Source organism: Melospiza melodia, chromosome Z (genome assembly GCF_035770615.1).
Source record: "Melospiza melodia melodia isolate bMelMel2 chromosome Z, bMelMel2.pri, whole genome shotgun sequence".
Taxonomy (NCBI): domain Eukaryota; kingdom Metazoa; phylum Chordata; class Aves; order Passeriformes; family Passerellidae; genus Melospiza; species Melospiza melodia.
The window spans coordinates 72,653,304-72,666,488 of record NC_086226.1 but is presented as its reverse complement, the minus strand read 5'-3'; the positions used below and the strand labels follow the sequence as shown (position 1 = coordinate 72,666,488).

The following is a 13,185-nucleotide window of genomic DNA, read 5'->3' as shown; positions in this document are numbered from 1 at the left end:
GTGTCTGTTAACAAATAACTATTTATTATATGTTGTCTTTGAAGAAGGTGAATTTCAATCAGAAGTCTTTCCTGGATACAGGAATGCCTGTGTTAACATATTTCAATAAGCAGGAAATAGGGTGAGTTTTAAACAAAATAAAAAACTATTTCTGGAATATAATACTCAAAGAACATTTTTACCCTGCAAGTCATTGCACTGTGACTTGTCATTATAAAATACAACCTTGCCATTACTCTAGTGACTGGGCTTTAAGCACTGTTGAATTGCAAGACAGTTTTTCCAGGAATAAGATGCACAGTTACTAACCTCACTGATTTTCAGATTCCCTTTTTCAAGAGGGAATATTTAACAGTCTGAGGGCCCAAGTGTACATTACTTTTTGTGTAAGGGTACAGGGAGAAAGAAAAAATTAATGTTCTCAAAAAAAAAAAAAAAAGGAAAAACCTAATGTGCTTCAAACTGGAGACGATACTTTGGAAGCTAAAAAAGTGGGATCTCAGATTTACTGTCAGTTGTTTGAAAATTGTTCTGATGGTTCTTTAAGACATGCAGGGGTCACAGATCTGCAAGACTGTGCTTTGTTGTGTTTATACTTAAGTTATATATATATATACTTTAGTTGCATTTAACCTAAATTGATATGCTTGATTTTTTAAGCAGAAAAGGCTCACATTAAATCTAATGTTGTGAGGATGCAAAATTTTGAAAATTAATCCTTATTTTCCTATATATACTGTATGTTATAGAAGAACCAATAAAAACTGGTTTCTGGAACTGTATCATTTAATCTATAAGGAAAGCATCAGATCACCTTTACAAGTGTATTTTGGTAACATTAATGACAGCTGCATAGGGTTATTCTGCCAGGGTAATCTGGGACAGATGATCTTACAGGATTTGAGGAAACACTAAAGGATTCAAAATATCAGCAAGTCATTTATAATTATGACTCACTATGAGAAGCTGGGTAGAATTATGCATATCTTGTTTACAGGGGAGGTTACCATTCATAAAAACATCCTAAAGTATCTATGTTCATAACATCTGTAATATTCTGAAATCACTTTATTAATAACAAAGAAATAACACATTTAAGACAATAAGGATTGCTTTTATAGGGTCCAAATCTACCTTTGCTCAGTATTTTTAATTCCAAAATTATTTATGTGAAAGAGTTAGGGGCAAACCCTAATTCCCACCCACATTAGATGATCTAATTCATCATGTACTAATGATTTTTATAAAAGTTGCATCTTCCCTTTGTGAATACCTGTAGGCTGATAGTTGAAGCTTTGTTTCATGTGGAAAGTTCCACATCAGGAACTGTCTACTCTTAGCAGGAAATCCATTTCTAGTATACTAACAATTTTAAGGTTGTAAGATGTGATCAGAAATTCTTAGTTTTACTGTCTGGTGATTTAAATAGACCCTTCATTAAAACCTCAGATATTGGTGCATTTCAAAAATCTTTTTAATGCGACAGTGTATATCCATGTACATGGATCTATTATTGTGTTCTATCAGGCAATTATTTCATGCCAAATGGAACGTGAAAATTAACTGGCAGTTTCCTCTGCATCCGTGACAACAAAGTAGTGGGAATTTTTTCCTTCAAGTACTGTAAGATGACATTTTGTAATGTGACATTTTATGTTGATTGGACAACCTGAAAATTTCTTCCCTCAAATAATCATTTTTGTACAGGCATCCTCAAGTCTTCTCAGTCTAAACATCGCTGTAAACCACAATACAAAAAACAGCTTTGAAGTATTCCCAGTAGTAATCTAGAAATTTCTTCAAGTATATTGAGATTTTGTTAGAAACTGAATTGCCAGTGTAATCCATCTTCCTTGTGAGAAAAGATTCAGATAAAGAGCTGGAGCCTAGCAGCCTTAAGTATTAGAACATCCCTTTAAATCAATAAGCTACAAATCTGGCAGCGCATTCATGCAATGCCCACTGCTACCCTAAAATGGCTTTAGTGCTGAAACAGCATTACTAATAGCACATCCTCAACATGGATAAACAGTTGAGTGATGCAGTAACCCAAAGCAAATAAGGCCTTACCTAGTTAAGTTTCACAAAAACATTTATATTTTACTGACATGGATAAGAAAGTAAGTTTCTTTCTTTTTTTTCTCTTTTTTTTCAGATGACTTTCCAAATGTAGTTATAGATGGCATTCTACATGGAATATTTTATCCTCACTTACTCCCCAGGTAGAAGTAATATGAGGCAAGAAGAAGCTGAAGTCATGGTTAATAGAATTAACAGGAATAAAATTCTGTGATGTGAAAATTATGCTCAGAAGCAAGAGGCACAACCTGAGATTAAGTTCAAGCATTATGACTTTTTAAATAAAATCACTGTCATTACAGTTGCTGCTTTTAAAAAAGATACGGAAACAACAGTATTGAAGTTATTTATACTTTCTATATATTGACATGCTCTGTTTAACACTAAATGTTCTAAGTCATACACTGAATTATGCTAACCTTTGAAGAGAAAAATTTTACTAATTATTTCTATAATTTCTCTTAAAGCAAACACTAAACCATTTTGCACCAGGATTTTTCCCAGCACATTACCCATTGCTGGCACTGGATGGATTAGAAGTGCTGAAGAGAGTGTGTGCAGAATTGGAAACATGCTTTCACATTCTGAAATACACAGCACTCTCTGAGGAAATTTTCTAGATTTCAGTTTAAATTATTTGACTTACCAGGAGCTTCTCTATGGCTTTTGCACATCTCCATTCAGTTATGACATCTAACTTGTGTGTTTGTTTACTTTCCACACCAACTTGCTGACTGTATTCCATATATTAACATTTTGTAAGTCACAGAACATACAACTCTGTGGTAAACTAAAGCAAGAATATTATTAAGATTATGATCAAACTAAAACGGATACATATATATGTATGTTCAGATTTAACTGGAAATTTGTATGTGTGCTGCTGGACATTATAAAATAAATTACTAGACATGAATGTACCACTTCAGTGTTTTTTTGGTGAAATTTTTCTATTGAAATTTTTCTGAGATTCTGTTCTCTGAGATGGGTCTCAGATGTCTGTCTTCCCATGAAGTGTGAGAAAATACCTATGTGTCTGCTCATTTTAAGCCTTAGCTGAACATGGTAGCCTTACAGAACTGTATGTCTTGGTGAAAAAAATTAAGGTTAATGGAACACAGAGGAAGTCACTGGGCTCATCAGCAGAAGGGAGCGTTACACAAGACCAGCAATGGCAAAGCTGGGCACAAACACAAGTCAGATTGTGGAGACACACAGGTTGCTCTAAATGGTAAATGTGTTTGGAAGCCATCTGGGGAGAGTGGAAAGCTGGACTTCAAAACAAGATAGGCCTGTGACTGCAGCACTTGTTCAGGTACCGTATCTTTATGAGGTCTGTAAGCTCAGCCTCCAGGAGAGCTTTCAGCTACTGGCAGACTGAGGCATTCTCACTCCTGCTTGCTAACCCTGCTCCCAGAGCTGCTTTTCAGAGAATTTTACTTTAAACAGCTATTAGAAAGAAAAGTGATCAGAGGCAAAATGGAAATCTGATTGCCTAGCCCTAGACAAATTTAGAGGCCCTTGCCAAGCTCTCCTCCAGTTCTGTTTGCAGAGAACAGTAATCCTTTCACAGGTCTCTGAAAAGGAGCGTCAGTATTTATCTTCAGGAGAGGCCCCAGGGCTGTGGATGAAGAACCAGCAGGAGCATCCTCTAACAGCAAATGATATGTCAGGAGAACCTAGGGTAAATCCCTGCCGACAGTTTTTTCCTGTTTCCTTTTGAGTGGAATGCCAATAGGTAGCTACAAGCTCTGTGCTGTAGCAGTCTCTTCTGCCCTGAATCACTTTGGCTCTGGATACACCTCAGAGCTCCTTCAGGACACCCTTCAGGAAATGAGTCACTTCAAAGAGGAGTAGTGTGCTGCCTGCCTGTGTTACAGGTGGATGAGCCCTTCATCGGATCTTGGCACTGCCTCTTCCACCTCGAGTCCTAAAACAGTCAACTCAAAACGAAAAAATCCACATATCTGCACTGAACTTAATATAGGTGTCTCTTAAGTGTTACCCTACACTGACCTCCTCTGAAAGCTACCAGTTGTAAGCTTAAGAGTTATTTATTTATGAAGCATCACAAAAAAAATGAACCCAAAGTTCTCAAACTTACAGCAAAACATAAAGAAAAAGTGTTTGAGCTTTAAATAAGTAACATTAATTGTTACAAAATTCACCAAAACAAGAATTCTTCTGTTTTAATCAGTTTCTAACAGACTACCTTATTTAATAATAAGACAGAAAAGCTGCTTGTTCTTGATCACAGAATGGTATCTCAATACTGTGGTTTTCTGAAAGACAGAAGGGACTGACATGTTTAGATTAGGAAAATTTACCATCTCTGCTCTAACCTTACAACCTTATCTCCTGAAAAGCAAGACCCCCTGCATATAATGTGGAATCAATTGAGGTGAAAAAAAGTTTGGGGGCTGGAGTAAAAAATGCTCTCAAGTATTTATCTGAAAGCAAAGTTTATTTATTCAAAACACTTCTATATTTTACCTTTTTTTTTTTTTAAGTTTTTAGAACTGCTGGTAGTGTTACAGTAAATATTTTCAGTTGAAAAGACAAAAACAAATATTGCTAAAATTTCCAAACAGAACAAAATTAATGTATTTTAAACCCTGGAAAAATAGAATTCCTGCTATAATTTTTCATTAAAGACTTTTTATGCAAGATCTAGAATTTGGTGGGATATGTCTTGAATTTCAAGGAGTGGCAGCTCCAACAAGTTATTATAGAAATAGTCATATCCCTTCTGTATTTGGCAAATGATAAGTACTGCCTAAATGTAACCTCAGCTGTTTTGAGGAGAAAACTTGGTGGATCAGTGAGATTGGTCAAAAACCAGCATTAAAGACAAGTGATTAAGTTGTACTTTTCATTCTGACTATTGCTCTCACCAGTCACCAACTTCAACTACAAATGGTTCCTTCACAGCTATTTTGCCACTGTTCACAATCACACAGTCTTGAAGGGGCCGATCATGTTCATCTGTCTGCTGGAGTTCTATCGAGTGCACCACAGACTGTCAAACAAAAAAAGAACAAACAGAAAGGTTCAGTTTAGCCAAAGAAACTCAGTGGCTGAGGTCTGGTGCCACAGAAATAAAAAAGTGCACCTAACATCATTGCTTATTAACCAGTTTGTGAACAAAGTCCTTTACCCTGCCAACTTCCCATATCCTTTTCTTTCTATATTAGCAGTTGTGCCACTCTGTAAATCAAACACAGTTGACAGAAGCACAGGGAAGGCTGTTTGCCCTCCTAGAAAATCCTTCAGCCAACAAAAACATTTTGAAGGCGTAACTAAAAATGTACATTCAGCTGATTAAGCTGGCACATACAGGATTATATCTGTGGCCTATGAGCAAAAAGTGAATCCAGAGATCACAAAAGGCAAGCATGATTATTTTTCTAATTGTACAGCATAACTGCACTTCCAGAAATCTGGTTACTGCTTTTACCTTTAGCACATAACACACACATATAGATTGTTAGTGTGGTACCAGTATTTTTAAAGGACAAAATTAATTTACGTATATTGACAACTTGCTTTTTATATTTATCCATTAATCTGACTAAACTGAAACTTAAGTCTAATTAGCTTCTCAAAAATTTACAGCTACTACTGTAGATCATGAAAATGGAATTCAGTATGAATATGGGAGTGAGGGCCAAGTATTCTGATGAAGTTTTCAAACTCCTCAAAGTCCAGCAGCTCATATTTTCCCCAATAATTTCAAAACACAGATTAAAAAGAAATAATTTGTAAGGAGAACCAGACTAATAAAAGTATAATCACTTGAAAACATAATTTTTTAGCTGAAAATTTGATCAGTATGCGTTTGCCTGCTTTACATTCACATGTTTCTAAAAACCCTTAACAGTGAAAAGTGTTACCCATAACTACCATGCACTACAAAATTTTATTTTAGCCTGTAGAAAACAGTGTTACTGAAAGGAGGAACTGAACTCTCTTCACTTGTAATTTGCAAAGGTGTAATTTGCAAAGTGTTGACTTCAGTGCTTAGCAGTCTGAAATAAGGGCAGTGAAAGCCAAAAGCAAGGTACAGGTTTCCATTTCTGGTATTTCAGTTCTAAATTGTCCAGCTGGAGCTCCTCACAATCATTTCCTACCATGTACATATTAGATGAATAACGAACTGTCTCTGAACAGGGGTAACGGGGGTATAATGGGCACAATTTGTCCAGATCAACCACTACTTTAAACTTACCATTCCATCAAGGACTTTGCCAAATACTACGTGTTTTCCATCTAACCAGGAAGGCTTTGTCACACTGATGAAGAACTGGGATCCATTGGTGTCTGGCCCAGAATTAGCCATGCTAACCCATCCAATTCCATAGTGTTTGAGCTTGAAGTTCTCATCAGGAAATCTTTCTCCATAGATGCTTCTTCCTATGACAAAAAAATAAGAAAGCAGACTTTAAAAAAATAAATAAGAAAAAAAAAAGCTGCTTTTTTGTTCAAAAATGGGGAAAATGAAGTATGAATTCAGGACTTGAAGATTCACTGTTTGAGTAAACACAGCAGCATCACTGTTAAACCACCAGCAACTCCATAACTAAAATCATTTTTTGTGTAAAGGTAAGCTAAACCACCACACATAAGGAAGGAACAGTCAAAGCTGATGATGCTTTATCCCTTGAATTTAAGCACGCTGAATACCTTCAAAGGTCTGGTTTACAGACACCACTGAATAATAGTATACTTCATCCTGTTGAGCAAATTAAAGTACATACTTATGGCCACCAACAATAAGATGTAATTGTCACAAAATAATGGTTTTTTGTCAATTTCAGTATTTAAACCTTTCCCTTATGCTAAGAAATCACTTTAGGCATGTTTACAAGCATATGAAGACCAAATGGAAGTTAGACTAAAATATTTGGTGTGTATGTGTACAACCACGACATAAAGATTCTGATGTTTTTAAAACAGTTCAGAGAAAAAAACACATCAGTCATGGTTAAACCACCATCACTCTGAAAAGAGAAGGCTGTCTGTCTCACTCTTTGCTTGTCCAGTGCCTAGCACAATGGGGACACTTTTTCCAACACCACCAGATGCTATCCCAATAAACAACATCAGCAAGCAAATAATTGCTGCCTACCTTTAATGCTAAAACTATGTCTTTGGTATTATGGTCATCCCCATTGGTGACTGCTATGACAAGGAATGAATGTTTCCATTCTATCCCAGCAGGGAAATCACTAACAGTTCATGCAGACAGTTCAAATTGTAGCATGTCAAGAATGTGCATCTAAAGGAAGAGAAGAAATCTGCAGCCAGAGTGAGTGTAGTGCAAGAGATGCTGTGCTGGCATTGCCCCCTGAGTGTACTGAACTGTTCTTCTGGAGGCTCAGGAGGGAGAAGTGATACACACAAGCCAGGACTCACAGCACCAGCAAGTTTATGGTTTCAGTTTTAGTAAGAGAAAAACAGGGAGAGGGCATGACCCTCATCTTCTAGTTTCTTTCTCTCTCCCTGTTAAGAAATTCCTTCTCACAGCACATTTCAGAGGTTCCTCAGAACAGACTGAGCTGAGGGCAGAGAGGACAGCCTCCTCCTTCCCTACCTGCCTTCCCTCTACGCGCTTTCACTGTTTCATCACGGATTAGACTTCTGCTGGATGACTTGAATTGGTTCACCTATACATGCAATCAGTGAGTGCCTCAGGGAAGGAGCGCTGTCACAAAGCCAGAGCAGGGGAAGGGTGGAGACATCCATCTTTTGGAGACGGTAAGTTGTAGGAGCAGCTCAGCTGGTCACGTGGCTCCAGCCCAGCACGCAAAGCCATGCCTCTTGAATGGGGACAAGTCACAGACAGAAAAGAGCTATCTGCAAAAATTGAGGACAAAGGAAGAGCTACACATACTTATAAATCAGATAATCCAAATAGCTGCAGCTTAGGCTACAAGACACTTGGAAAAGTACTAGGAGCTCTAAACCAAATGTGGGCTGGTTTGGGGTTTTTTCATTTATCTGAGCAGAAACCATGAAGCTATATGCTGGTTTGCCCACACTTTCAGCAGACATTTGAACAAAGAAAAGGGAACCTGGAAGATACTAAGTATGTTACCTCCTGATCCATCTCCAGCTGTAAAGTCTCCTCCTTGAATCATGAAGTCTTTGATCACACGATGAAATTTACTTCCTTTGTATCCGTATCCTCTCTAAGAAAAATGAAATAATTCTTTAAATGAATGTAACATCCAGTTCTATATAAAATCATAGGAAGTACACAAGTTGTGAACAGCTAGGTTTCACAGAATATACCACCAAGGGATATAATACTGTCTAGAAACACATAAAAATGAGGTGCAGGTAAAAAACATCTAAACTGCACTGCCACAAAGAAGGTATTTATTCAGGTGATCAAAGCCATTGTCTTTATTTGACTTTATTGTCTGTATCTGACCACATGTAACTCCACATGCTAGATCTGCAAGGCAGGTACAGATTGAGGTGCTCATTTCCAGCATCTCACAATTACATCTTGCAAACCAAGGACCTGAGAAGACACACACTAGTGCACATCCCTGGGGACAGCACTTGTGCACAGGCTCCAGTGAATGAAGACTGACAATTCACAACTGAAACAGCATTAAACACACACTGCTTTCCCAAGCCAAACCTGAGTACACAGCGGAAGAAAACCACAAACGTACTTCTCCAGTTGCCAACGCAATGAAGTTCTCCACGGTCTTTGGGACAACTTTTCCAAACAATCCAATTACAATTCTGCCAACATCTTTGTCTCCGATCTTCACATCAAAGAACACCTGAATATTTTTGTGAAGGGAACAAAAGTGATATAGATGTGAGCACAGCAAACAACCAAGCTTTTCAAAGAGAAAGGTGGTAAGAAATTACTTCTGGCTGGTCTGTAGTAATAGTATCCTGCAATTCCTAAGGGTGCTGTTTCAGAGAAATCCTTTCAAAGCCACCAAAATCAGGTTATGCAGAAAACTGTTTGAGATATGGTGACTTTATGTTTTGATTCTTACTACTTTTAATGGCTCAGTGAGACTGCTGTATCTCAAGTTTGAAGACAGTGTTCAAGATGATTTTTCCCAAACATGTAAGCCTTTAAAGCTGAATGGAAAAATTAAATATGAAAGTAAGGAAGAACAACAATTCTATTCCCATATGGGGGAAATAACAAGGAACTATAGTACTGACACTCCCCACAAATGACCATTTGCTATCCACTCATAATCTTCACTGCTTTAGGTATCAGTACGTATACACAAAAGCCTAAATTCCATTGAATTGACAAACAGTGGGAAGAAAATCCTTTGGCTCAAGCAAGCAGTTGCCTTTCTAAACATGAATCCAAAACTAGCAGAGAAATAACCAGGCCAGATTATTCAGCTGATTGCCTAAATCTTCAATGTATATGTCACTGAAAAGCAACTTCAAAAAGACAAATGAGTTACAAGACATTATAATGAATCTATGAATGCATATTTGAATGTGCAAAAATGTTCCAATAATTACTGAAAATAGGAACAGCTGTCAGGAAATGAGGCGTGTTGAAGTTCTGAAAAAGTTACATAAAGGCTATTACAACTTCTAGGAAACAGCAATGTGTACTCCTATGATGTGGTATTTGCTGTTCCTTGTGGCACTCAACCAAGTATTACTTGTCTGTAATGCTAAGAAATTAGTCCAATAATGATAATAAATGACCACAGTCTCTCCAATGTGAATGCCTCTTTCACGCTCTCCTACTGAACATTTCTACCATTTCTTGATCTTCTATGTGGTTTTGACTGTTGAACTTTTGGCTAACACTATAAAAGCGCTATAAAGGAAATAAAATTCCTTTTGATACACCTCATTCATTTCCTTGACACTTGGCACTGAGTAACATGCTTCTCAGATGTGTGGCTCCCCAAGCATTAACAGCGCACTCTCACTAACTTTTTAACGGTTCTACAAACAAGTCTCTCTGAATTGTGCCGCCAGGGTTATCTAGGTAAGGGGCACTGCCTTCCTACGTTTTCTAAAACCTTTGGCTGTCTATTTTGCCTGGAAATGTTGTTCTAGTAGGACTGCCTGAAACACATGGGCACATATAAGTAACAAGACCAAGGCTACCAAACGATCACCCCACAGAGCACGAACATCATACACTTTGCTGACAGCACAAGGAGACAAGTTCGCCATACGCTGCAAGCCTAGCACAGCCACAAGGCTTCATACGTGGCACTGCTGCTTGCCTAGAGCAACAAACCCAGCACTTTTAAAAACGTATCTCTGCATATTTTAGCCACAAAATCAAGTATGGAAATATCTGGTAGCCCTAGACACTATTTCTGCATAGAAAAGCCATGTTCTCATGAGTGTATTTCCACAGGTTCCCTGGAAATTCAGTGGGCGTGGAGACTCTTGTCAGCTGGTTGATACAGTATTTTTAAATCTCAAAAAACATCTGGCCGAATTCTTCCCCAAACGCTCTGAAACAAAATAAATATTATAAATTTTCGGTCTTATTAATACTTTTATAAATATTTAATCGTATTTACAATCTGCAGTTAAGCACTTCAAGACTGAAATGAAAAAAGAACACACCACTAAGAGTGGCTGGTTCTCATAAAAAGATTCACATATAATTTACACAAGATGCTGTACATCTAACTGAAAAAATGGACAAGAGCATTCAATTATTTAAGGAAACTAAAGTGACTTTGAAAGGAAGATCTCATGATTCTTAAAGACCAGCTAATGTAATAACCTCATAAATGCAAAATTACTGTTTGTGGTGTAAAGCCACAATAAGGGGGCCAAAATACATCTGGAATCATCCTGAGTAGTTCAGTGAAAGGTTTGGCTTTGGGCTTGTGAAGGTCAGAGAAGGAAAAGAAATAGAAATACTAGAAATAATTAAAATGGATACAGTAAAGAGATGGGCATAGCTACATCTGTACTGTGAGTTCACACCCTGAGTGCTGCATGTAATTTTGGCCTCTCTACTGCAGAATGATAAAACCAACCTAAAAAAATGTAAAAAAATGGGCAGAACAGATGCCCAACGGGTATGGAATATCTTTTATATGAAGAAAGGTTACAGAAAGCTACTTAAACTGGAAGAGAGAAAACTGGTGTGATTTGATGAGCTCTGTAAAGTTACCACTGCCTAGGACACAAAAAATTGGCAATACAATTCTTTAAGTGCCACAGCAGTCAGAGAAAAGCATAACATTATGGCCCAGGCAAAAGAAATGAAGAAGGAAAGTACTTTATGCATAATTAAATAGGAATGTATTTCCAGAAGATTATTTGATGGTCAAATTTACCCTTCTCCCCCCCAAAAAAAATCAAATCTGTGGTCCAGAAGTCCATGGCAATGAAACTGTAAGCAGCTGCAGACAAGAGAGGCAATGAAGCACAGAGATAAAGGCACAGTCCATGGCTTAGGATACTGAAGCCATGCTAGAGCAAGCAGTCCAGCAAACAGCCCCTGCTGCTCCCGGTCACACTTTCAGGAGTGTAGGTGTCTTTCCCAGCACGGGCACACTCTCTCCTGACTACAGGTGGAAAAACACTTGGGGGTTGAAACACAGAATTCCAAAGCTGGACTAAACATCCCACCTCCTGCACCAAACAAACACTTTTTGGAAAGAGATGCTGTCACGCTGCAGTAGTTAGGTGCCTCCCTATCCCGCCAGCCAGCCCCACAGCCCACAGTCCATCTCCTGGGCAGTGCCACTGCAATCTGACCCAACCTCCCCATTCAACCAGGGCCACCAATTCTCTTCAGGGCAGAGAACTGCGTCCAGCTGGTTCTTGGATATCTCCTGTGAGGGAAACTCCACAGCCTCTCTGGGCAATCTGTTCCAGTGCTCAGTCACTTTTGTGCCCCGCACAATAAAGAAGTTCCTCTTCATATTCAGGTGGAACTTGCTGGGTACCAGCTGGTCACCACCGAGCGGAGCCTGGTCCATCCTCTTGGCACCCTCCCCTCAACATACTCATTGACATTGATAAGGCCCTTTCTCAGCCATTCCTTCCCCAGACTGAACAAGCCAGCTCCGCCGGCAAAAGACACGCTGCCCTCCCCTGATAACTCAGTAGCGCCCCGTTGGATCCTCTCCAGAGTTTCAGCAGAGAGGAGAAATTAATAAAACCATGGCACAGACGAGCCCCAGAGCAGTCAAACCCCGGCCCGCTCGGGGCAGCCTGGCAGCACCAGCAGCCACAAACTGCCCTGGCAACAGCAGAGGCTGCAGCAGCGCTGGAGGGGTGACGAATTTAAAAGTTTACACTTCTGCAAGGCAGAGGGAGGCTCTGCTGGCCCGAACTCCGCGACGTGCCAGTGCCTACTGAAAGGCGGCATGCCCAAAGGGGTTAAAAACCAACCAACCAACCAAGAAAACCCAATAAGACGGCGAAGCTCTGGCGTTAGGCCAAGCCCTGTGTGCCCGGGGCGCGGCGCGGGGCCGGCTGCGGAGCTGCCAGGGCAGAGGCCGGCCGGCTGCCCCGGCACGCCGCCACGGCCGCGGGATATCCCGGACCCGCCCGACCCGAACCGAGGCTTCCCGGCGGCGGGCGAGAGTCACCTTGGCTGTCACGCTGGGTCCCCTCCTCTTGAAGGCGTCGGCCACGGGGGCCAGGAAGCACAGACAGGCCACGGCGCCGAGCAGCGCCCCGCGGGCCATGGCGCCGGCCGAGCGCTGCGGCGCCTGCGCCGGGGAAGGGCGGCTCCTCCCGCCGGGGCGGGGGGCTCCCGGCAGCGGCTGCCCGCCCCAGGGAGCGGCCATCCATCCCGCAGAAAGGCCAGCAGTCCCGGGAACGGCCAGCCATCCCGGGGAAAGGCCACCCATCCAGAGGAGAGGCCACCCATCCCAGGGAGGGGTCATCCATCCTGAGGAGCCATCATCCATGCCCGGGGAATAGCCACCCATGCCAGGGAGCGATCACCCATCCCAGGAAGCGGTCACGCATGCCAGGGATCGGTCACCCATCCTGGAGAAGCCGTCACCATCCCGGCCGGGGTGGTGATCCGCCGGGGCTGAGCTCCGGTCCCGGCGCTCCCAGGACGGGCCCGGCGCCCTGGCTGGATCTGGGGCGGGTGCTGCCCCC

At 40.7% G+C, this 13,185-nt stretch overlaps 2 protein-coding genes across 4 annotated transcripts in view; one reads left to right on the top strand and one right to left on the bottom strand.

Annotated features, from left to right (window-relative positions):
- Positions 1-2,999, top strand: part of SNX24 (sorting nexin 24) — an 88,573-nt gene extending 85,574 nt beyond the window's left edge. For all 3 annotated transcript variants that reach the window (XM_063180817.1, XM_063180818.1, XM_063180816.1), the window contains one exon: positions 2,156-2,999. In XM_063180817.1, the coding sequence (XP_063036887.1) occupies positions 2,156-2,226 (71 nt within the window). In that variant the 3' untranslated portion in view covers positions 2,227-2,999. The remainder of the gene's footprint in view (positions 1-2,155) is intronic.
- Positions 3,000-4,114: 1,115 nt separating this feature from the next.
- On the bottom strand, positions 4,115-12,786 carry PPIC (peptidylprolyl isomerase C). The gene is made up of 5 exons (XM_063180819.1): positions 12,663-12,786; positions 8,766-8,879; positions 8,177-8,270; positions 6,308-6,492; positions 4,115-5,098 (listed from the first exon to the last, which is right to left on the bottom strand). Exons 1-5 carry the CDS (start codon positions 12,759-12,761, stop codon positions 4,970-4,972), a joined length of 621 nt encoding a protein of 206 aa, XP_063036889.1. The 5' UTR covers positions 12,762-12,786; the 3' UTR covers positions 4,115-4,969.
- Positions 12,787-13,185: the final 399 nt, after the last annotated feature.

Bases quoted from the DNA above. Each gene is read 5' to 3' on its own strand.
- PPIC (XM_063180819.1), bottom strand. From the start codon at position 12,761: ATGGCCCGCGGGGCGCTGCTCGGCGCCGTGGCCTGTCTGTGCTTCCTG. The intron at 6,493-8,176 runs GTAACATACTTA...TTTTTGTCATAG, and splicing joins AGCTGGAGATGGATCAGGAG to GAAGAAGCATCTATGGAGAA. The intron at 5,099-6,307 runs GTAAGTTTAAAG...TTTGTTTGACAG, and splicing joins GCAAAGTCCTTGATGGAATG to TCTGTGGTGCACTCGATAGA.